We start from the raw sequence: 25,092 nt of genomic DNA on the forward strand, positions 1-25,092 counted from the left end.
GCCCCCAAACAAGCAACAGGCGACTTAAAGAAATGAATAGGCAATTACATACACAAAGAAGCCAATAGAGGCTTGCTAGGAGCGGGCTTGGCAGCTTTCTTTCTACACCACAGAATAAACCCAGGCTCAGATTCAGGTTTAAGGTCAAGACCCTTCCTGTACCTCCTTTGTAAAGCGCTTTGAGGGAAAACACTATATAAGAGTGTTACTGATCCCTAATAGTTAGAGATCATTTTAAGCCTTGACCAATTTATTCCTTCCAAAAAATTTTATTTGCATTAACTATTATAACTCTGGGGTTTCTAGTTATTCATATCATCAATATCCCATCCCTTTTTTGAATCTTGCTAAGTTAGTGGCCACAAAAACTCCATGTGGCAATGAGTTCCACAGTTTAATTACATGTTTTGTGTAAAAGTATTTCTTATGGGTTTTGAATTTGATCCCTTTCCATTTCATTGACTGTCCTCTTGTTCTTGCGTTATGAGACAGGCAGAAAAGACGTTTCCAGTCTTCTCTGTCCCATTCATTATTTTATACCCTTTTATCCTATCCCCTCTTATTCATCTCCTTTCTAAGGTAAACAGTCCCATTCTTTTGAATCTTTCTTACCAAAAGAGTCTTTCCAGGCCCTTCATCATTCTCGTTGCCCTTCTCTGAACCCTCTCTAATATTGCAATAGCCTTTTTCAAATGGTGTGACCAGGACTGCACACGCTACTCTAGGTCGGTGGTTTTCAAACTTTTTTTCTGGCTACCTAGTTGAAGAAAATTGTTGATGCCCATGACTCGACAGAGCTGGGGATGAGTGGTTTGGGATGTATGAGGGGCTCAGGGCTGGGGGAGGGTTGAGGTGCGGGGGTAAGGGATGTGGGCTGGGGCCGGGAATGTGGGGTTCAGGATGTGGGAGGGGGCTCTGGGCTGGGGCAGCGGGTTGGGGTGCAGGGGGGGTCAGGGCTCTGGGCTGGGGGTTCAGGCTCTGGGCTGGGGCAAGGGATGAAGGGTTTGGGGTGCAGGAGGAGGCTCTGGGTTTGGGGGGGCTTAGGGCTGGGGCAGAGGATTGGGGCACGGGGTTGGGGTGTGCCTCAGGTTTACATCTGGCGGCTCCCGGTCAGCTGCACAGCCGGAGTGCAGAGGCAGGCTTCCCGCCTGTCCTGGCACCTCGGACCACACTGCGCCCCAGAAGTGGCCCGCAGCAGGTTCAGCTCCAAGGCAGAGGTACGCAAGCGGCTCCGCGTGGTTCTTGCCCGCAGGCATCGCCCTCCCCAGCTCCCATTGGCCGGGAACCAGCCAATGGGAGTGCGGAGCTGGTGCTCAGGGCAGGGCGGTGCATGGAGCCCCCTGGCGCCCCCCCCCAACGGAGGAGCCGGACCTGCTGCTGGTCGCTTCCAGGGCGCAGGGCGGTCTCGGAACAGGGAGGGACGAGCCTGCCTTAGCCGGGCAGCCCCGCTGATGGGACTTTTAACAGCCCAGTTGGCGGTGCTGACCAGAGCCACCGTGACCCAGTCCTTTCCATTCCATGACTCAGTTCTGGGTCGCGACCCACGGTTTGATAACCACTGCTCTACATGTGAGCTAGGTGCTAACTTTGTGGGTGCTCCCTCTGGGGCTGGATCAGCTCCTCCCCCTCCCTCCCAGCGCCTGCCACGATCAGCTGTTCCACAGTGCGCAGGGAGGGAGAGGGCAGAGCGAGGGTGGCGAGTGCTCAGGGGAGGAGGCAGCATGGGGCAAGGGCGAGCCCCCTGCTGGAAATGACAGCATCGGCGCCTGTGCATGTGAGCTCACGAGCGTAGCGCCTATCAAGTCGTTGCTCAAGTACCTATGTCAAACAACCTCGCTATCACGCGTGCCGGGATTTCAGAGGTTAGGGTCTGTACATTGGACCTTGAGAAATCCTGTTGTTTTCACCTATGTTTGCACTGAACAGTCCTACGACCACCAGCCTTATTGGAGCTTACTGTGTGACGTGGGAGATTACCTAATCAGCCATCATTTGGGCAGGCTGCCTCCATGGAACCGACGGCTCTAATGGCGATATTCACTTCAATCAGGGTGCGATCTGAGCCTCCCTCTATCCGCTCTTGGGCTGGAACCAAAACACATCACTTAGTATTTAAGGTTAAGGATGCCCTATTACGGCGGTATTGCTGGCTACACAGTTCCGCCACCTTCCTGGAGTGTTATGTAGCACTTAGAAGGTGCTGTTAATTTATTTGGAGTGGTTTAAATCACCAGTTACTGTACTCAGCCAGGTTATTAACGTTCTTTCATTTTTCCGTGTTTCGGTTATTGAGCTGGTTAAATATGTACTGTGGGCAGTTCGGCTGTTTGTTCCCCCAGACGTCAGGGGGCTGGAGGAGACTCCAAGCCCCACCGAAGGCTGGTCTCTAGAACTGCCCCAGAGTCCTCCAGGGACGGGCACCAGATCTGGAACCTGCTGGATTTCGAGGGAAAGATGACCTATGCGTTGATCATTTATTTCCATCAGCGTTGGGGGGCCTGGGGTGGTCAAGCCAAAGCTGACTAGTCCCCCCTTAATAAATCTGTACTCCTCACGCCTCCGACCCCCTCAGTTAGTCACTGGCTCGTGCCCTGATGCTAGGGGATTTAAATCTGTTATATCTTTGAATCCCTGTGTATAGCTACTTGTCCCAAGTATCCCTGTAGAGTGAAAGGGTGGGTCCGGTGGGTAGCGTGCTAGCCCAGGAGACCTGGATCTGCCGCACACTTCCTGGGTAATCCTAGGTTCCTCTGGTTATTTGTAGGGCTGAATTAACCTACCTAGGCAACTTCCCCTCATATCCACCATCCCCCTTGTCATGAGGGCTGCCTGCTGCCCCACTCCTGGCCAATGTAACATTACAAACTGCTGCTTGCACAATGTGCTACCTGTCCCCTTTTCCCCATCCTCCACCTTTCCCCTTCTCCTGGCCCAGGAGTAGCAGATTGTGATGACGGGTTCACCTAGCCCAGTTGTTGTCCTGCCTCTCTACCTTTCCTCATGCTCTGGTCCAGGGGCAGCACATTATGACAGACGGGGGCATTCCTGTCGCTATTTGCTAGGAGTGTAACATTTCTCTTTTAAATTTGGACACAAATAAAGAACGTACCTTTGTGATCGGGGAAAGCGTCTTTAAACCTCAGGGGTAGGGTATGTAAACCCCAGAATGAAGGCAGCGTTATTTCTTTCTTCGTCTCGTTCCATTGTAGATTAGGCCACAGAGTTTAATCTGATCAGGGTTTAAATTCCTGTCGATTATTTCCTGGAGCCTCCCATGGCCCCCTCCAACATGCTATAAAACCTCCAGGGCAGTTGAAAATTTTGACTAGAGCTCCGCTCCAGACAGCTCCAGCTGAATTTAAACCCTGAATCCAACAATGGATCCCTGCTCGCCTGTCTCCCATTCTCATCTGCCTCTTCCTCGGCCCACGACTCAGACTCCCCTGATGTCTCCATGGGGTGGGGGGGAGGCGTGCTGCAGAGGATAGCGTGCAGCTCCTCATAAAAGCGGCACGTCCGTGGCACAGCGTCAGAGCGACTGCTTGCCTCCCTGGCCTCCTGGTACGCCTGTCGCAGCTCCGGGGCATTCGCAAACAAAGTGAGCATCATAGCCCTGGGGGTTGGGGTCAAGTAAAGATGCTTCTCTCCGGCTGGTCTGTTTCAGTTTAGTAACCCACATCCTGTCCATGGGGCCAGTGGCTGAAGTTCCATTGGGCGACTGTTCTGGGGCCTGTGTGGAATGTGCTGGGATCTCACCCTGGTTCCCGGGGCGTAGGCATCTCCATCACACACCGAGGTAACCAGCAAAGTCTGCACTGGTCGTCCCCCTCCACGTGAGGCTCAGCAGAGAGGCCAGGAGTTCAATGGAGCGTGCAGATGGAGCTTCTCTCTCCCCTTTAGAGAGATTCATCCCAGGTCAGGGCAGAGGGCCAGTGGCCCAGGACAGCGTGTATGGGGAGCTGGCACTGGGGTCCCCTGCCCTGTTCAGGGTAAAGGGTAGGGTGACCAGATAGCAAGTGAAAAATCAGAACAGGGAGTGGAGGGTAATAGGTGCCTATATAAGAAAAAGCCCCAAATATCGGGACTGTCCTTATAAAATCAGGACATCTGGTCACCGTAGTAAAGGGTTACACAGAGTCTCCAAGGCCCTTGTCTATCCTGGCTGCAGGAGGGTGATCTGGGCACAGACTGAGGGAGAAGCGGCCACCTGGGTCCAGAACAGGGAACTTAACCGTGGTGGGAAAAGCATAGAGACTGGAACTCTGCTGGGGATGTGGCTGGTTACGAGGCCGGCTTTGCAGCAGGATACAATGTTCCAACACGACTTCATTTCCCTTCCTCGCCACCATGGAATCAAGGCCCCATGAAGATCAGCCAAAATTCATCTCGCCAAGCACAACCCTTCAGTGTCCTCCTTTCTGATGCACCTCACAGCGTCTGCCCCTCATGGGGGGCAATTGTGGAACCCCTGCCAGAGCCCTGTACAGGACAAACTTATTTATTGACCTCCAAGCAAGCTAAAGGTAGGTTGGCTCTACCCTAGAAGAGCCCACATAGTTTAGATGGGGAAACCAAGGCACAATCTGTGTCATGCACCGAGCCTGCCCATTCTCATCAGACGCCCCAATCTCACCTGATTCTCCTTTTGTCAGCGCTGCGTGTCTGTGCCATGCGCAGTGTACCAGCTCCCACCCCAGTCCCCACACTGCTGTGTACTAGACATGTTTGCATCTCCTCAGCCCCAGTCAGTGCTACCTCCGTGTCATGCCCCAGCTGTGTGCACGCTCAGCTGGCCGGCTGTCAGCTTTCCCTGCCTGCTCGCAGTGCTGTGTGCCTGTGACACACACAGAGCCGACCTATTCTCAGCTACCTCCCCTGCCCCCAGTCTCAGGGCTGTGCTTGTTCCATGCACTGAACTCACCTGCTCTCAGCGGTCAAGCCAGTCTCAGGGCTGGGTGTCTATGCCATGCTCCAAGCTTGAATCAACTCACCCTTATATCAGTGTTGTGCGGCTCGGCCACGCACCAAGCCTAAAATTCTAGCAGGTGTAGCTAACTGATCGGGTAGGTTTGTTTCAAAAGGCCGTGGGGTTCAGTGATTGAGAAATACACAGACATATTAACAGGGGTCAGCCGCAACAGAACAGATTAATTTGTGGTTTCAGAGTAGCAGCCGCGTTAGTCTGTATTCACAAAAAGAAAAGGAGGACTTGTGGCACCTTAGAGACTAACAAATTTATTTGCGCATAAGCTTTCATGAGCTACAGTAGTGAGCTGTAGCTCATGAAAGCTTATGCTCAAATAAATTTGTTAGATTAATTTGTGTTTTTCTGCCTCCCAGCCCAGGGCGGTCTCCAGGGTGTGTTGGGCGAGTCTCATAGACTCATAGACTTTAGGGTCAGAAGGGACCATTATGATCATCTAGTCTGACCTCCTGCACAACGCAGGCCACAGAATCTCACCCACCCACTCCTGCGATAAACCTCTCACCTGTGACTGAGCTATCAAAGTCCTCAAACCCTCAACCGGCCATGGACAGGATTTTGCTGGTATTCCACACTTAGTTCACAGCGTTTTAGAAACAGCTCCTCTTGAGAGGGGCTGAATGTCACACACCCCTTGACCAAATGACTCCAGATTTGTGCCCCTGACCCTACCCTCTGCAGGTGTAACTGGTTTCTAGGCACTCAGACTGTGAGTGTGAACTTAAAGAAAAAGGGATAATTTGGTTTGGGAAAGAAACGCTGCTGAAGCACCATGGTGCGGCCAGGTGGCAGCACATAAAATTGCTGTAGTTGATGATGTGAGCTGGCTACCTTCGGGCACATTTCTCTCTCTTCCCTGGCAGCTGGAGGTTGCTAACAGATTTCTTTCGGAAGGAGGATAGTGTGGCCAGAGGAAAGCATCGCTTGATGCTTTGATTTTATTTACTCATTCCTCAAGCTTTGCCTTTAGAGCTTTCTCTTAGAGTTACCCAACTGCTTTTCTTCAAGCCCCCTCAAGGCATTTGCTGGTGGGTCTGTCTAGCCTTTCAGGGCAGAGCCGTACAGATCTAGTACCCTTGTGACAAAGTCCAAGACCAGAAGATAGAAATAAACTTTATTCTGTGAATTTACTCATCTGACTCTACAGCATCCAAATAACTACACAGAGCAAAATAGGAGCATTGAGCTGGGGACAGAAGTGCTATGGGGATTGGGGGGCAGAATTGACAGCTGGGCTGGGGACAGGCAGATGTGGGGTGGCAGGGACACAGAATTAATTAATTAATTAGTGTTTGGGGAGAAGCTGGAGGCTCTGCACCAGCAGGGAGGCTGGGGGACGGAGACCCAGGGACTGGGGAGTTGGGGGTGTGGAGATGTCAGCTGGATGAAGAAGAGGTGGCTGTGTGGAGGGGATAGTCAGGCACTGGGCAGGTTTCACCAGAAGGGAGAGAAGAAATGAAGTGGGAAAAGGTGAAGATAAAGTAAAATGGAAGTAAGGAGAGAAGCCCAGGGAAAGAGTGGGGAGACTGAAATGAGAAGAGTGAAGGTGAAACAATCCTGAGAAGGGAAAATCTCATGAGGCACCGAGAGGGAAAGGGATACATTCAGCAGAGAGAACTGGGCACCTGCGTTGGAATGATCTGTGACACGGATTAGACAAGAGTTAGGGAGACTCAGGCCTGGTCTACACTTGAGGGGGGATCGATCTAAGATACACAAGTTCAGCTACGAGAATAACGTAGCTGAAGTCGACATACTTAGATCCACTTACTGCGGCATCTTCACGGTGGTGAGTCGATTGCTGCCGCTCCCCCGTCGACTTCGCCCGTGACTCTCGCGGGATTGGAGTACAGGAGTCGATGGGAGAACGCTGGGGGTCGATTTATCGCGTCTACACTAAATGCGATAAATCGACCCTTGCTGGATCAATCGCTGCCCACCGATCCGGCAGGTAGTGTAGACATACCCTCAGAGAACTAAACCGATGGAGAACGAGTGCTAGAGAAAACGCTGTGGAAAACTGGATGAAATGAAAGAAAAGTGAACAGGAAAGGGAAAGTGAGAGGGAGATGGAGATAGAGATGTATAAAATGTTTCTGAAAGTGAGACTGTAATTCCACCCGTTAATTCATGGACAGTGTCTCCACTTTAGTCCGTTTCAGAACAACACTTCAAATTTGTGGATGTTTTTGCCTTGTGGTCTGGTTATGAAAGTTCCCTCTCTGCTCCTTGTAAGCCTGCATTTACTTAAGGTCAATGAAACATATAAAACATGCTTCTTGTCTATATCCCTTTAATTTCCCACCTGTGACTTTTGAGGGCAGACATGGGATTCCCCCCCCCCCCCCCCACATCCCGCCCCAAATTGGTTGAGTCAATGCAGCACTGTAAGCTGCCTTGTGTTGACCTAACTCTGTGGTGTAGACCAGACCTTCATTTCAAATGATCTCTCACAAGGCAGACTTTGTACAACCTTTATCATAATCCTGCAAAAGGGGAGAACACAGAGGTACAGTCCATCACACAGACATGGCGGGAACCAAGGAACACAATGAGACAGCCCTGGGCAGCATGATCAGCCGTGCTCTCAGCACACCAGCTGCCTCACCACTGCAAAGGTTTTTTGTAGGCATCCTGGCAGAGGAGTGTTTCAAGCAAGGATCTGAAGGAGGTGTCAGAATGCCCACACGTTGTGGGCGAGCAGCAGAATCTAGCAATCTGTGTATCAACGGGGGATGGAGACAAGATCTTGTCTCTGAGGGCAGGTTTACATCACAAGGAAAAGTCAACCTAAGCTACGCAAGTTGTTAAGTTGAAGTAGCTTTGATCTACTTACAGTGGGGTCCATACCGCATTGGGTCAACAGGAGAAACTCTCCGGTCGACTCCCCTGACTCATCTCATTCTGGTAGAATGACCGGGGGTTGATTTGGTGGGTCCCCCAGTGGATAGATCACTGCAGCATCAATCCTGAAAAGCTCCATGCAGAGTTGTGGTTCTATGTAGCTATTTCAATATATTGATTAATGTTGCGGTAAAATTTTAGTGACAAGTCCCACAGCTGGGCTCCAGTTTTGTGGACGTGTAAAAATCCACCTGATTAAAGAAGCTAAATAAAGAGTAACATTTCACCTATGTTGGATCATATTAAAGAAGTTCTGTATTAAAATCACAAATGAGTTTGATTCCCCATAGTTTAAATTCCAGGGTATTACTAATTAAGAGGTCTCTTGTTTTTTGGTGCTGTTTCTCTCCCTCTATGTGTGAAACTTGCAAGCTGCTAATTGTGTTAGTACATTCTAAGACAGTCTGTTCTCAAAACAATTCACAGAGAGAGAGACTCAAAGCAATACTCTGTAACAACAGAAACAGCACCCAGAGACTCCCCGCCCTTTTGTTGTATTAACAATTGTGATTAAAATAGAAATAGAGGATGTATGTGGATGGATGCTTGGTGTGGATAATAACTGAATGATCAGGGAGGTGCCAGCCTGAGAATCCAGTGTCCATCGGCTGAAGAAGGCGTCAAGTGGAAATAACCAGAGGACCCCCAGAGGGCAGACTGGAATCCACCCAACAGCCTCAAGAATGGGAGAACCAAAGAACAAGATAACATCTAGCAGCACGGAGCCATCAGGAATGTGCTATCTGCTGATTGATTCAGCAACAGCATGATGAAGCAATTCCCATAGACTGGCATAGGAAGAAATTCCTATAAAAATAGACTCTAAAAAGTGAGAACTTTGGGGTCTGATTCTGCAAACCAACTTCCAGGAGCATCAGATGAGCATCTGACAAGGCCCTGCTTCCTCCTCACCTCCTCATGTCCAGGCCACCTGGCCAGTGGCTTGGCATGAGCAACTCTAAGGCTGGTAACTATGATAACAACCTTGCAGAACCTCTGTGTGTGTGTGTTTGTATGAATGAATGTGTGAATAAATATGAGATTGAATGGAATGCTATAGCGATAACTAACTGCTTACTATGATTCTTTCTGTATTCACAATAAATGTGGTATTTTGCCTTTTTCCCTTTAATAAGATCCTGCTGGTTTTTAATTTATTGGTATAACACCTAGACTTTGTATTAATCTTTAGCCTACATTTGTGGAGTGACATAAGATCTGACACCCATGAACAGAGCCACCATTTACTCAGAAAGGTGCAAAGGGGCCGTCCCCAACTGCCTATCTCAGGGCAGCTCTACGCTACAAATTTACAAAATTACGCCACGCTGCTGTGGTACTTCTCTAATCAGCTGGGCACTCTGCACCCTACAGTCAGAGGAGTTATATATTGTATCCTGCCACTTGTGATTTTTTTTATTACTATTATAACTCTGCTCTGCTTTGAAATACGGAGAGAAAGATCCAGGTACCTGACCCAGCAGCAGGGTGAATGTGTTTGATGGCTCGCTACACATCTGAAGAAATACATTCAGCAGCAACAGAGCAACAGCGATTTCCTTCCCCTTAAAGAAAATCCTTCAGCCAGAGAACAGCTAGGCTGGGGTAGTCACAGGTGTGGCTCCGCTTTACTCACCTCAGTTGCTACACGATCTCCGTGAGCCACGTTGTTCAGTTCCTGCCACGTCGTTTCCAGGGAACTGGCTACATCCCCAGAAGCTTCAGGAGCTATCACGGCTTCTCCACCACACTTGAATTTCCTCTTCTCAGGTGGCTTCTTCCAGGCTCCCAGATGCACCCCGCCCTCCCCTGCGGCTGCTGCCTGAGCCCCTTGGGGTCTGGAGTTCTCTGTTTACCTGGGCAATGCAGGAGACCCAATGCCAGCTGCCCTCACATATGCTGCCCTCAGCCAAAAGGCCCCAGCCTGGCCTGGGGGCAGGGGTGCCGAGTTATTGGGGCCCGTGGTGCCCGGGCTCCAGCAAATTCAGGGCTGGGGCAGGGCGGCTTCACCCTCATTCGGGGCCGGGTCTCTCCCCCGGCCCTGCCTGCCATCCCTGCGCGCTTCCCCCGAGCGTCACTGCCTGCCCCGGGCAGCGGGTGCTTGCCCCCTGCAGCTCCAGGCTGCGCTCCCTGGCCGGCCACTGCTGCTGCTGGCTACGAGGGAGCAGCGCCAGGGCCAGGCTGAGGTGGCTGCTACACCTGCGGAGGGAGAAGGTGCATGGCAGCTCCATCCGCCCGGCAGGTGATTCCAAGTTGACTCTGGGTGGGGGGCTTATCCTGGCTGGACCTCCTGAGCAGCAGTCTGGGGGGGCTTGGGTGAGTGTCGTGCCAGGACGGGAGAGGAGGGGGACCGTTCCCCAGAGCTCACTGCTGTTGGTGGGAAGAGGGCTGTGGGGAGTCCTCTCTGGCCTCCAGCCCTGGGGCAGCCTGTCTGCTGCACCCCAAACTCCTCATCCATGGCCCAGCCCCACACCCCAACTCTTTGTCCCAGCCCCGTGCCCACACCAAGTACCCAAACTCCCTCCCAGAGCCTTAGGCGGGTGGGGGCGGGGAAGGAAACTCGACCCGTTCTGGGCCTCACCAAAAATTATACAACCCTGCCACCCCTGCCTGGGGGCGAGAGGAGCTCCTCACTTCATTGAGCCCTTGGTTTCTCCCCTGCGACTGCTGACAAAGGGGCCAATCAGCGCAGAAGTTGCTGGTTAGGTTTATGTGTGACAGGGAGACCTGCCCTGCTAGGGACCAGGCCAAGATCCCAGCACATTCCCCATAGGGCCCTGAACAGCCACACAGGGACCTTCAGCCACTGCCCACATAGGTGGGGTTTCGGTTATTAAACTTGAGCCAACCAGCTGGGGGAGCTGCTGGGGAGGAAGCAATGTCACCAGCTTAGAATCCAAACAGACTCTTTTTTACTGTATTTCCCCACCGGATGAGGAGCAGGGACTTGCAGAGATTGTGGGCGAGGGAGAGATGTTTGTTTCTCATCTGGTCCTCCCAAGGGATCTGATTAGAAGCAGCGGTCACAGGTGGAGAAGTTTCTCTTGGGAACACAAACAGACCAGGAGAGGGGAAGGGCTGTGGTCAGCTGGGCCCTGAACACAGACTGTGACTGCATTCAGAGGCAGCCTGAGTATTCTAGAGCAGGCCTGAGAAAATCATCTATTTTCAATCTCACCATGTACTCGATTCCTGTCGACTGTGATCCCCTGACTCTGCACAGGGCTGGCCCAGTGATTGTGGGAGGGTCAGTGAGAGGTTTATTAGACAAACTTTGTTGATGTATTTTCCCTGCGTGTATCTTTGTCTTTATCCTCCTGTGATGGGGTGTGCATACCCCCCACTAGGCAAGAAAGAGTTAACCCAACACTATGGATGGTGGAAGTCTCACCCCTCAGACCATGCTGGGCATGTGCCCAGGCTGACCACCGAGGATCCTGCCCAGGAGCGGACTCGGAAACCTAGGGAGCCTCACTGAAGAGCTCAGAGACCCCGATGACATACGGACGCCGACTTCAGGGGACACGGTAGGAAGTGGCCCAGGGAGGTGGCGCGAGTGGTATCTCCCACCCAAGGAAGGTCAGCATGTTGCGGTGGGACCCCTGCTGACTGGGGGGTGACCGCACTCACCGCTGACTGGGCCCTGGGCCAGGACCCGGGGGAGCAGGGAGGGCTCAGGGCCCCCTATCCCGGCAGTCACCTCCCCCGGCCACTGGTCATGCAGCTCTCAGCCTAGGGATAGTTGGGTAGATTGTAACAGATAGTTGGGATAGTTGGGTAGCATCACAACCACACCCTGCCCCAAAAGGGGATGGGGTTTCCATACACCGTGACACCTCCTTTCCCAGGCTCCTAACGCAGACAGAAAGTCTGGTCCGGTGGTTTAACTCTTCACTTGGAAGACCCAGGTTCAATTCCCTGCTCTGTAACAGTCTTCCTGCGCGGCTTCAGGCAGTCGCTTCTCTGCTCTGCGCCGGGTGTTCCTCTCTTTGAAATGGGGTCATAGCACTTCCCCACCTCACAGCAGTCTTGTGAGGCTAAACATATGGTACAGGGATGGGAGGCAGAGAAGGACCTTCAATAGTCAGAAATAGAGCCATTTCTTTTCCACATCAAATCACTCGGGTTGCCACAAATTCTCATGATTTCATCTCGAGTCTTTCAGTACCTGGTGTGTTTCCTAAAAATCCCCAGCTCCTAGAATCCTGTGATACCATGAGAATCTCAGCTCCCGTTTGAATAAATTGGGAAGCTTCTTGGTCACATGGCAGAGTAGAAAAGGTTGAGAACGTGACCAGAGTGAAACCTTGTCACTCAGAAACAAAAGGAACAGTTTATGTTTTCTGGCCTGAGTTCTCCAGCTAAGGTCTAAGAACCTAAATATAAAAACAAACATTCTCCTTTATCTTTTTTGATGAAGAGTAAGATCTTTTCCCCTGCTTCTGCAGGCTCAGCATCACGGATGCCCCTGTCAAGTCCCACACAAGCTAAAGGACTGATTGCAGGATCAAAGCCCTAGTGGCACATTTTTCACTAAAGCCTCCAGGGCTGAAATTCACAATGGGCTCATTCCTGCTTAGCCAACAGCACGAGTCAGTTCCAGGAAGGGAAACACCCAGTTGTTGCTGCAGGTGAGGCATAGTGTGAACTCAGGAAATTGAAACATAAGTTACCCTGTTACACTGCCCAGAGGGAGCCATGGCTGCAGAGAACCCCGTGAAAAGTCTCCAGGAGGAAGCGACATGTCCCGTCTGTCTGGAGTATTTCAGAGAACCTGTCACTCTGGAGTGTGGGCACAATTTCTGCCGAGCCTGCATCGCCCAGTGCTGGGTGGGATCCGATACAGCCGCCTCCTGCCCTCAGTGCAGAGAAACTGTGCAACAGAGAAACCTCAGGCCCAACAGGCAGCTGGCAAATGTTGTAGAAATCGCCAAACGGCTGAGTTTACAGGCAGCGAAAGGAGCAAGAGGGGACGGGGTGTGTGGGGAACACCAGGAGGCTTTGAAACTGTTCTGTGAAGAGGATCAAACCCCCATCTGTGTGATCTGCAGAGAGTCCCGGGCTCACCGCGCTCACATGGTGGTTCCCTTACAGGAAGCTGCCCAGGAGTACAAGGTACCGAGTTGCTATCCAGTCTAATGGGTAATAACTTAGGCTTTTAATTACAGATTACTGGCATCACAAGTTGCCCGAAACAGGTGTAACTATGTTATTCAGCTGTGTGTAGCCTTCACTGCATGAAAGAGGCTGTACAAATTAATGAGACTCCAGCCTGACGAGAAAGGCAACAAAGGAGGATTTTAAATTTGTCTGATGTGGGAAAGTTTTCTTTAAGCAGCTGAATCTTTTCAAACCCGGCTCCCACCCGTGAACTAAGGGAACTTTCTGTAGCCTGGAAGCTGTTAAATGATCAGTGAGGTTTGACTCACAAGAGCTGCCGGTCGGTCTATGTGACAGTGCTGCATTCAAGCTGGAGAAGCGGGAGTTACAAGCTGGGGCTGTTATTACTGATTTATCACAGAGTTTATTATTGTTATTTGCATCCCATCAGCCCCTACAGACCCCAGATGAGCGCTGACCTCAATTGTGGGCCATTTACAGTCTAACTGGACAAGAGAGACAAAGGGTGGGAGGGGAAACCGAGGCAGAGTGAGGGGAAGTGCCTTGTCCAAGATCACTCAGTGGGTCAGTGGCAGAGCTGGGTATAAATCCCGCTTTTCCAAGACCCAGTCCAGCGTCCTAACCACTAGGCTACAGTGCCCCCCTCAGCAGCACTGAGCAGTGATGAAGTGCGGCCATTAGCAGGGAAAGACTCCTTGAGAAAGGCCTCGGGCCCAGCAGCGAGAGGAGGTTTCTCACTGGGATTCTGAACTCCCGTGTTGCTCCATGAGGGGTTAAACTCAGATGCTGCCAGCCTGCACTAAAGCAGATCACTGGGCTAAACACCATGTGGACCCCGAGCACTTTCAGTCCACATACAAAAGGGCTCCAAACAGCTCAGGTCCATGCCAAGTACCACTGGGATTGCACTGGGTTGCAGCAAAACTAACCCCAGGCTGGAGCTGACCGGTGTCAGTCTGACCTGTTCTGTTGTGTACGTGGGCAAGGACTAGCCAGAGTGGTTCTGTTAGTCCCATGCTGCAGCTTATGCAAATCTCTCAGAATCCACCGCTTCCGGGACCTTTGCTGCGGACGGTGGGGTCGCTACTCAGAGGCCATTGCCAGGGAAAGGGGCTAGGACAGCACGAGGGCAAACCCCAGCTGTTCCTAACACAAATCAACACATCTAATGGGGTTTGCCCTAGGCCTTAGATCAGTGCTGTCCAACCCGTCCCATCCCCAGGCTTCAGGGCTGAAAGCCAATGGAGTTGGGTTCCTTTGAGCATCCCAGCTTATATGGCTGCCCCAGAGGCTTCTGGGATTGATATCACTGTTTCTTAAATCTGCTCAAAAACAGCTTTATAGATTTACCACCATGTGACACCAGTTTCCTGCCGGTTTAAATTGATGGCAAAAGTGGACGTAATAACTCAACTCTGAATATAAAACACTCCCAGATTCCACAAATAAAGTTTCATTTCCTTGGTGTCGCTGATGTTCTACATCTAGAAGAACCCACTGTTGTACACAGTGTTGTTGTAACCATGTTGGTCCCGGGATATTAGAAAGACAAGGTAGGTGAAGTAATATCCACTCATGGCCAGCTTCTGTGGGTGAATGACAAGCCTTCGAGCTTGGCAGAGCTCAGGTCTAGGAAAGAGTATGTTCCCCAGAGCTGAGCTCTGTGTAAGCTCGAAGGCTTGCCTCTCTCACAACAGGAGTTCGGCCAATAGAAGATGTTACCTCCCGCACCTAGTCTAGCTAGGAAGACGGACATATCTTGCATTTTAGGTGGAAAAACGCCCCCTACAAACGGACAGTCAGCCTCAAAATGAACCCACCAAATCATTTCTGTTTGTCAGGACAAAATCCAGGCCCATTTGCAGACTCTGAGGGAAGAGAGAGAAAAGCTGCTGGGATTTAAAGAGGCTGGAGAGAAGAGAGGCCAGGAGTATCTGGTAGGTGCCAGTTATTCTTTGTTGTGGTTCAAATGCAAGACAAACAAAGCTTTTAGCAAGCAAGCAGGCTGGTCTGCCGTGTTGGCTTTCCACCCTCTCTTTTATTCTCCTTCTACTCATGCACATTACATACTCCAACAGCAAAAGGAAAACAGCAAAAGGAATAATATGACTTTGATTAATATTCTTATTTACCAGCTTCTATCTACTACATTCCTTGCTCTCGGGCCTTGAGCCCAGTCCGGGGAGGCTTCCCACGGTTCATGTCCTCTGGGCGACTTCCCATGGTTCATGTCCTTGGAAGGAGCAGGGTGTGCCCTGAATGTTTCCTAGTGCATGAACCCTGCATGAACCCTTCAGTTCTTCACCTGCCAGGACACGGAGATGGGAGGGTTGTTTGTTGGTCAATTTCTCTGTGGCCTTGGTGAATGTGGTCTTGTGTGTGTTTCTCCATGATCATGGGATACTCTAAGTGTGTGTGTGTGTGTGTGTGTACACAAGTGTGTGTATCACAAATGTTCTCTCCACGGAGAAAGACAACAGCATCTAAGATGTGTTTTAATTAATGAGGTAATTACTGTTCCTTGTGACGTTTACAAAACTTCTCCCACACTGCACTCCAGCCGGAGGCCCAATGTCTACACAGCTGTTGTTGGTGCGGTAGCATGAGCTGCAAGAGCCTGAGTGTGGCCCTGGGCTTGGAGGCCAGCTGCTGTGTAGATGTACCCCCTGAGGCCATCGGACACAGTGTCCAAACCACATCAGATATGGAGACATCCCTTTAAGAGACATTGGGGCCAAATGGGAAGCTGTAAGAAAATCCTCTCCCGTGTGATGAGAATGTAGTGTCCAGTGCCACGATGTGAAAGATTTTGAACCCCTGATTTTGAACCCCAGTCCACAGGTCCCAGATGATCACCACAACCCGACCGCTCTCCAGAGCCAGCAGGGGAGGGGCTAGTGGAACTCTGGCCCACCAGAAGATCTGCCTACGAAGCTCCTGATTGGAGCAGACGTTTGGATGCATGAATTACGCCAGCAGGAGTCATGGAAAGTTGTCCAAACAACTGAGTGAACTCCCAATCTGCTGCTGGACTGGCCCTGAACTCTAGCTTTGCCCTGGCATTGTTCCTGACTCAGGTCTGGCCTGCAGTACTGCTATCTGACTCCAGCTTGACCCTTCGCGAGGGTGCCTGACTCCGACTCCAGTCCTGATCCCCCGTGTGACTCCAGACACTGATTCTGGCTCAGGCTTTGGCATGACTCCTGGTCTTGACTCCATCCTCAGCCCTTGGTGAGATCCTGACTTTGACTCAGGTCTGACTTTGGCTGTAGTTTCTGACTTCCAACTGCAGCTCTGAGCAATAGGCCTGATGGCTCATGTCCTGGTCCCTACACCGATGTCTTAGTGATTGTAAAGAAACTCTCTCTTGTAAGACTGTATGAAAGGCCCTCAGGCTTCATCCATGTTCCTGACCAGCCCTTTCCTTATTTATTCTAGAAACAGACAGAAACAAAGAGGCAGAAGATTGTGTCTGAATTTCAGAAACTACGGTGGTTCCTGGAGGAACAAGAACGACTCCTGCTGGCCCAGCTGGACAAGCTGGATGAGGAGATTGTGAAGATACAGAATGAAAATGTCAGTAAGCTTTCGAAGCAGATTTCCCATCTCAGTGATTTGATCAGTGAGATGGAGGGGAAGGGTCAGAAGCCAGCGAGTGAATTCCTGCAGGTGAGACTGAGTGAGAAACATCCCAGATCCCCACACAGGGAAGGGAGGGCTCCTGAATCATAAGCAATGGGGTCCAGCAGTCAGAGATCTCGGTGTAACTTGGCGTGTGCATTCCTGACGTGTGAATGACTATTGTTCTTTACAGAGTTACAGACACAGAGATATTAGAGATGGAAAAGCCCGATTAGCTCAGCTAATTCATGGCTCTGGGTCAGGGCAGGGGCTCTTTTCCCCGTACTTGCTAAATCCCTTCCCTAGGATCCCCTGTGTGTGTCAGATGGGACTGAGATTCTTTTCTCTCTCTCCTCTAGGATGTCAGAAGCATCTTGAGCAGGTACGTGGCTCTCCCTCACTCCCCCTCACACTTCACAATACTGAGAATAACCAGCTCCAAGCTCTGAGCCACATCTCCACAGGGCTCTGCAGCCAAATGTGTGAGGAAAGGTCACATTTTGAATACAAATCTCTCTGACCAACTTCATCCTCAGGTTCTCACCCTTTTATAGAAGACTCGGGAGTTCTCCATTCAGTGGGAAAGTCTGACCTCAAGTATTTCCTAGCGATGTCACATCCCTGGGGGACTGGCTGCCTCAGGATTGTGGGGATGGAATATGGGCCTGTCACTGCTGGGGCCCTGGTCACCATTCAGCCCAGGGCAGCCATGGTCACGAGATTTTCCCTCCTGATATCTGTGTGGAATGAGCTGGGGAAGGGGGAGTTGGTGTCTCAGTGTAGTTCCTAGTGGACAGATTTCTACAGCACTTTGCATGGGAACCTCCTGTCCCTCAGAGCATGGAGGCCAAGGAGTGAATTGGCCACGGAGGCTCAATTCCCTTCTTATCTCCAGAGCTGGTCTCTCTAGGCGAGAGCTGAAGAAGATTAATGGGACCTTAAGTGGGAATGTTTCACGGCCATGGGCTGTGTTGCACTTGCTCCAAGGCTGGGAGAAGTCGAGGAATTGTAACTCCAGGCCCCTTAGAGCAGCGACTCGCTCGCCAGAACTCATGAGTCACTACAGGAAATAAAACCACGTGACATTGTTTCTGTCTAGGTGTGAGAAGGGGAAGTTCCAGCAGGCAATGGAAATTTCTACTGAACTGGAAGTGAGACTCAGTGGTTTCCCCCAGAAAACTATTGCTGTAATGGAGACTTTGAGGAAGTTCAAAGGTACCGAGAAGGGATCTAGGAGGGGAAATTAGGATGAGCCTCTGAGACTGGGGGAGGAGAATGGCTCTGGCCAATTGGTTCAGAATTAGATGATGGATCTATTTAGTTGTTGGGTGAGAATGCCACACACTTTGGGTGCAAGACACTCAGGTTGATTAATTCATACCTTTATCTCTACGAAAAGCCTGCCTTGCAATGATAATTACTGTTAAAGTAAGAAATTACTCATAGACTTTAAGGCCAGAAGGGACCATGATGATCATCTAGTCTGACCTCCTGCTCATTGCAGGCCTCAGAACTTCGCCCACCCACTCCTACACTTGACCCCTAACCTTTGGCTGAGTTACTGAAGTCCTCAAATCATGGTTTAACAACTTCAAGATACAGAGAATGCACCATTTATTCTAGTTTAATATCTGCTAACGATCCATGCCCCACACCGCAGAGGAAGGCGAAAAACCCCCATGCTCTCTGCCAATCTGACATCAGGAAAAATTCCTTCCCGACCCCAAATATGGTGGTCAGTTGGACACTGAGCATTTTAGCAAGACCCAACAGCCAGACACACCAGGCAAAGAATTCTCTATAACTCAGAGCCCTCCCAATCTACTGCCCCATCACCAGCCCTTGGGATATTTGCTACTTGCCATCGCATATAGAAAGAAGTGTTGTCCAGTTCCCTTCTCCTGGGGCATAGGCGGGTCACAGGGGATTTCTCCTATGAAGCTCTGACTATCCCTTACAATTATACACATCCAAATTACATATTTATTAGTTCTTTTCCAATCACCTTTGAGTGTTATTTAATATTCATATCTTATATAACTCACACAATTCTCATGCATGAACTTTTTTATTGGCAGGGCTTTGCGCTCCAAGATATATTCATGTTATTCTCTTTTCTCATTGGTTTATTACCGCTAATTATGCATAGCTCACTTTGACCCTTTCCTCCACATAGGAATTTTTGGACTTTGCTTATCGCTCTGGGTAGTACATTTTGGGTGTCTGTTCTCCTTAAGCATATTATGTGGGACAAAGAGGAATTTGAACCACACAGTAACTTAGGAACACATCACTTGATAAGGGAATTGTTGCCTTAAGTGACCTTCTTATGTCAAGCAAACTGCTAATCAGGCCAAAGCCAAGTCAGTCAGTATAAATGCTGAGTAAACAGACCCAACAGCTCACAATTAGAACCAGGATTTTGCAAACTCTCAACATCCTGTTAGTGTCAAAGGGACCAAAGTGGATAAAGTTACTTTTATGCCAAAGTCTTTGCATGATCTGGGTCTAGGTTACAACAAAAGGCAGCAAGCAAACCAGCTGGAATCTGAAGGGTGGGAGGGGTTGATGAGGAGAAAGTAAATCTGTTTAATGGATTATGTGTCTTGGGATGGTTGTGAGGCTGCAAGGATGTTGGTTCCATTGCTGAGAGATACCTGAATGAGAGAGGAAAGAGAAGGTTTCAGATTAGTTTATATTAAATATGTGAGTGTGTCTCTGGGCCTCTCTGTCTGTTTCTCTGTCATGATGAAAACTGTCTAGGAGTTCAGCGTGGGGATGCTGTCATAAATATGAAAGCCTGAACTCTCGTCTCTTTTCTCCTTTCCACCACCAGACACTCTGCTGTCTGCACTGGAGACACCAAGAGGGGAACCCCTCGGAGCACACAGACAGGGTGAGTTTGCAGGTGGAGATTGTCTTTAAATTATGAGAAAATTCCAGTGAAAACATCTTCATGGGATTGTAGCTAAAGTTACCAATCAAACCGACACCGCCCACGACACACACAGCCCCATAAATAAGCACATTAAACAGGGAGGAGATCCTATGCTGAAGTCACACAAACACTCGTGACACTGACTTTGATGCTGCGTTCATGCCCAAACAGATGAATAGAAACAGTGGCACGGAGCAGCACCTGAACAGAGCTCTTTGCCCTGAGGGCTGACACATCCCTCTGCTCTACCCTGGTGCAAGAGGTCTCCCCATCGCTCTTCTCCAACATCCTGCCTTTCCTCTGGGCAGGGCAGGGCTCTCCCATTGGAGCTGCTCACTGCTTCCTGCATTGGGGAGACGCTCTCCCTCCAAGGCTGTCAGCTCCTCCCTTCTCTCTGGGCTGGGGATGGGGCTCCCCCACCCAATGCCACCTCCTACTCACTGGTGTTAAGCGGCTCTTCCCCAGTGCTGCACCTTCCTCTCTGTTCCCTGGCCTGGGAGTGGAGGCTGCATTAGGGGTTTATAGTTTCCCTCTGCTGTGGGGTTTATAGCTGGCCTGGTACCTGCCTCCTCTGCTCCTTTCTCGCTAAAACCTTCTTGACACCTTCCTGGCTGTGTCTCTGATGCTGGGAGTGGAGCAGCCCCAGCAGGGGACCCCTGCAAGGAAATGAGAAACCAGTAAAGTGGCTCCTATTAAACAGGCTGAAGAACTGCAGTGACATCTCTGCTCAATCTCAGGTGCCCAGGACAGAGGCAGCTCCCTGGGATCCAGGCCTGTCCCAACCAGAACGGGGCTGCTGGGGAGAGTGAGAAATGGTCCCAGCCTCCCCCAGGGCTGAGCTCTGCCCCTAACACTCGGATTCTCTCTCCCCAGTGAATGTGACTCTGGATCCTGACACGGCTCATCCCATCCTCATCCTGTCTGAGGATCGGAAAAGTGTGAGATGGGGAGACACACGCCAGCATCTGCCCAAAAACCCTGGAAGATTTGACTCTGATCCCTGTGTGCTGGGCTGTGAGGGATTCACCTCAGGGAGACATTGCTGGGAGGTGGAGGTGGGGGATGGGCGATTCTGGGCCGTGGGGGTGGCCAGGGAATCTGTGAGGAGGAAGGGAGGGATCAGCTGTAGCCCTGAGGAGGGGATCTGGGCTGTGCGGCGGTGGTGGGGTCAGTTCCGGGCTCTCACCTCCCCTGTGACCCCCCTGCCCCTGAGCCGGGTCCCCAGCAGGATCCGGGTTTGTCTGGACTGTGACCGGAGGCAGGTGATATTTATCGATGCTGGTGATGGGGCCCCAATCTTCACTTTCCCCCCAGCCTCATTCAATCGGGAGAGAATCCGACCCTGGCTACAGGTCTGGGACCCAGACACCCAGCTCAGATTGTGTTCCTGAGATGGGGTGGGGTGGGCAGGGCTGGCTTGACTTTTTGTGCCGGCACCAAACCTATTTGTGGGGCCCCCTGGGGAATGAAAGGGCCAGGGGCAAGAGCACAGCGGGCAGGGTGGATTTGATTTAAATCATGATTTAAATCACCTCTCAGGAAGACTCAATTTAATCATGGTTTCCACATAAAAGTACATTCTTGTTGGTTGTTACAACCTTAATACATATTCTTCACAACTCAGAGATAGATGCAGGTTTCATTTTTAGAAGGCATGCACTATACATTTGTAAACCGTGATTTATTTTGAAAACTTTTCAGGTGAGTTTTACAGCTATATCAGACAATGAATGATTGTTTGGTTATTTTCATTTTCCAAAGGTAATTGAAGCAGATATTTGTGAAGTCACTGGGAGGTGAACTACTTCCCATTCAACAGGTTAATCATTAATATTTGGAGGATTTTCTTGCAAGGCTGTATTAGGAGGAGGACATCACCAGACAGACATTTACATTATTTTATTTAACTAAAAGAACAACTTTAAGTATTCTGAATTTTTTTTCTTCAACAGAAAACATATAATATTTTAACAAAAAAGCATATATCCCTCACTTCTCACATTTATCTCCAGCCTTCTTGTCCTGGTCCAGATCTATTCCGCCCCCAACAATGGTCTATTCACTGAACTTTTTTAAACTTTTCACTTTTAGAGAGTGGTAAGGGATTGACTGTGTGTACACAAATTTGCAGAGGGACAATAGAGTTGAGGTCTGTTATTTCTCACCTCTATATATTATTTATTTATTTTAAAACATTTTTTGCTGTTAACAAGCATGTTACCTCTGGAGACACAAAGCCACAGTTTGAGAACTGCAAAACTAAGCATCTCTGATGGTGTCTTCTAGACTGAGCACTGAATCCCATTGGGTAGATAGAAAGATTAACCTACATAATCTATACAGAAGCCTGTGGAACCCCATACGTTTGGGTCCCTAATCCATGAAGTATTGGAACTCATTTACACAACTTTTCTTAAACATTACATGAATAATGTACTCATACGATAGAATTAGAATTTATAATCCCTATTCTATGATGAGATACATTATGGCTCAAAGATATCTTAATTAAAACTATCTTTAGATGGGTTTTTTTTTTCCTCAAAAAGCATTTTATCAATAAAATCCGATTTAAATAAAAAAATCAATCATTGATTTTTATCCACCCTGAGAGCGGGGCATGGGAGGGGGGGAAGGATTGGTCCCCAGCTGGAGCGAGGCAGGGGCCAGGGGCAAGATGAGCACAGTGTGTCATGGGGGGAGGATTAGTTCCTGCTGACTGGAGCAAGGCAGGGGCCGGAGGCAAAAGCTCAGCAGGGTGGGAGCTAGGGTTGGTCCCTGGAGCAAGGGAGGGGCTGGGAGTAAACTGCAAGCACAGCAGGGCTGGGGAGGAGGTAAACAGGATCCCACCCCACCGCCCCTGCCCACATAGAGCAGGTACCTACCTTCTAGCCCATTCTCTTTGTCTCTCTCTGCACTGAGCTGCCCCTCCTCCAGTGTGACAAAGTGGGAAAGTTCTTAATGTTTTCTCTGAATAATGTGTGGGTGCCTCAGTTTCCCCTATGCATTTCTTAAGTATCTAGGTGGTGGGATAAGGGTGTGTGATTTTTGCAGAGCCCTAGGCAGGTGTGATGCTGTCTGCACAGAGAATGGCTGACACCCTGTCTCCTGGCAACTGATGGCCTGGGCCCCACCCCTGCAAGGTGCCAACTGAAGGTGTTAGAGAACTAAGAGATCAGGTGGCTAATGTGGTTACTCCTATAACCGGACTCCTACTTTCCAGTCAGCCCTGCTAACCGGACACTCAGTCAACCGGGGGTGGGGGTGGGGAAGCAAGTGGTGGGTGGGCTAGGGAGTGGAGAGGCGCTAGTGGGCAGGGCCATGTCTGCTGTAGTGCCCAGGTAGGTTGAAGACTGTGGGGATCAGCTGACACAGTATCCCCAGCCCAGGTGGCGTGACAGCCAGTGGTGGATTTAGAGTTAGTGGGGCCCCCCGGCCTTGTGCTCAGCTTCATTTTGGGGGCTCCTCCTTGGGACCCCGCCAAGAAAAAGAACATTCTCTCTTATCTCCCTCCTGCCCCCGTTTTACATTCTTTCTTTCTTCATCCTCCTCCTAAAAGTAATAGCAAGTCAATGAAAATAAAGTGCGGTACCTTGATTGTTTTTGTAGGCTAACTTATTTTTCCACAGACCACTTGAAAATCGCTGCGGGCCTCGGCGGATCACTTATGATCTTTCCAAATATTGTTTGTACCGTTAGCTAACTAGTGTAAAGCGCTTTGGATACGAGCCCTTTATTAAAAAAAATGTAAAAAAACATTGGGGTGTGGGGTCTGGCCAGGACTTAGGGTGCAGAAGGGGGATCAGAGCGCAGGGTGCAGGATCTGGGAGGGAGTTAGGGTGCAAGAGCAGGCTGGGGGTTGGGGTGCAGGGTCCGGCCAGGAACTAGAATGAGGGAGGGGGCTCAGGCTTGGGGTGTGGAGCACTTACCTGGGGCAGCTCCCATTGGGTGTGAGGGGTGCAGGTGGGAATGTCGGGGGGCGGGGGAGTGCAGGAGCTCCTATTTGGTGCGAGGTGTGGGGATGGGGATGTGTGTGCAGGAGTCAGGGCATGGGGTGTGGGAGGGCTGGGTATGTGGGGGGGTGCAGGAGTCAGGGCTGGGGTGCAGGGTCTGGGAGGGGGTTAGGGTGCAGGAGCGGGCTGGGGTTGGGGTGCAGGGTCTGGCCAGGAGTTAGGGTGAGGGAGGGGGCTCAGGTTGGGGCAGGAGGTTGGGGTGTGGAGTGCTTACCTGGGGCAGCTCTTGTTTGGTGCGAGGTGTGCAGATGGGAATGTCAGGGCAGGGTGCAGGAGCTCCTGTTTGGTGCTCAGGGTGGGGGTGGGGATGTGGGGGGGGTGCAGGAGTCAGGGATGGGGGTGAGTGAGGGAGGTGCAGGAGTCAGGGCAGGGGGCTGGGGATGTGGACTGGGGTCATGGGGGTGCTCCCAGCCCCCTGCCCTGAGCGGCTCACAGCAGGGGGCTGGAAGGGGTATTCCCTGATTGCACCCCCTTTGCCATGGCCCCGCCCACACCTCATCTCCGGCTCCTCCCCCAAGGGAGGAGCTTGGCTGCCAGCGGCACGTGGCCTGCAGCAAAAGCCCCAGGGGTGGGGGGAGGCGGAGAAGAGCAGGTTGGGCCGGGGCCCCTTTGGAGCGTGGGCCATGGTAAACCTGGTACTGGGGGAGGGGGTGAAAATACCACTGCAAACCCTGAGATCAGCCTCTCTACTCCCAGACAGCGCCGTCTCTGTGACCCTGGAGATGGCTTTGGGTCTCAGCCTGTGCACTGTCAATCCACAGAGAGCATTCATTGAGCGAGGTAGAGAAGCTGATCTCATTGTCCCCCCCACGCATTGTGCAGCCTGTTCGCCACTGTCCTCTATGATCCAGGAGGACTCTGGGGATCCTGGGTCAGACTGTGTCACTCAGACATGGGGGGAACAGCCCACTGGGAGTGGAAAAATAGGGTTCTCTAGCCACAGTCCTCCTAACCCCTATGACCTGGAGCACTCCCATCTACCCAGCCTTCTGGCTTATCTCTATGACCCGGGAAGACTCAGGTCTACCCAACCTTTGAGCTCTATGACCTCTGCAAGCCCCTCTCCCTCCCTTCTTGCAGCCCCAGAGATGGGAGGGGGAGGTGTGAAGAACCCCTGGAGCTGCAGGAGGAGCAGATTTCAGAGTGGTAGCCGTGTTAGTCTGTATCAGCAAAAAAACCGAGGAGTCCTTGTGGCACCTTAGAGACTAACACATTTATTTGGGCATAAGCTTCCGTTGGGTTATGACCCACTTCATCAGATGCATGGAGTCAAAAATACAGTAGGCAGGTATAAATAGACAGCACATGAAAGGATGGGAGTTGCCTTACCAAGTGTGGGGGGGTGAGTGCTAACGAGGCCAATTCAATCCGGGAGGAGCGGAGGGGACCTGAGGGGCAGGTGTGGGGGACTCCACCTTCTCCCCAAACTACATCGAAATAATTGTAGTATTCTGTGTTCCTGCCACCCCACATCCGTCTGTCCCCTAGTGCAGCTGTTCATTCGCAACCAG

The 25,092-nt window shown here is 50.9% G+C and overlaps 1 protein-coding gene across 1 annotated transcript in view; it reads left to right on the top strand.

Annotated features, from left to right (window-relative positions):
• Nucleotides 1-12,586: 12,586 nt before the first annotated feature.
• The window catches only part of LOC311530871 (zinc finger protein RFP-like), a gene marked incomplete at its 5' end in the record, with an annotated part of 49,467 nt that continues 36,961 nt past the window's right edge, over nucleotides 12,587-25,092 (top strand). Inside the window, 7 exons of the mRNA XM_084647855.1 lie at nucleotides 12,587-13,003; nucleotides 14,851-14,946; nucleotides 16,448-16,678; nucleotides 16,990-17,012; nucleotides 17,730-17,845; nucleotides 19,467-19,526; nucleotides 20,442-20,830. Of these exons, the coding sequence (XP_084503981.1) occupies nucleotides 12,587-13,003; nucleotides 14,851-14,946; nucleotides 16,448-16,678; nucleotides 16,990-17,012; nucleotides 17,730-17,845; nucleotides 19,467-19,526; nucleotides 20,442-20,830 (1,332 nt within the window). The remainder of the gene's footprint in view (nucleotides 13,004-14,850; nucleotides 14,947-16,447; nucleotides 16,679-16,989; nucleotides 17,013-17,729; nucleotides 17,846-19,466; nucleotides 19,527-20,441; nucleotides 20,831-25,092) is intronic.

The sequence above is a fragment of the Lepidochelys olivacea genome, assembly GCF_965140295.1.
Source record: "Lepidochelys olivacea isolate rLepOli2 genome assembly, chromosome: 14".
NCBI classification, from domain to species: Eukaryota; Metazoa; Chordata; order Testudines; family Cheloniidae; genus Lepidochelys; species Lepidochelys olivacea.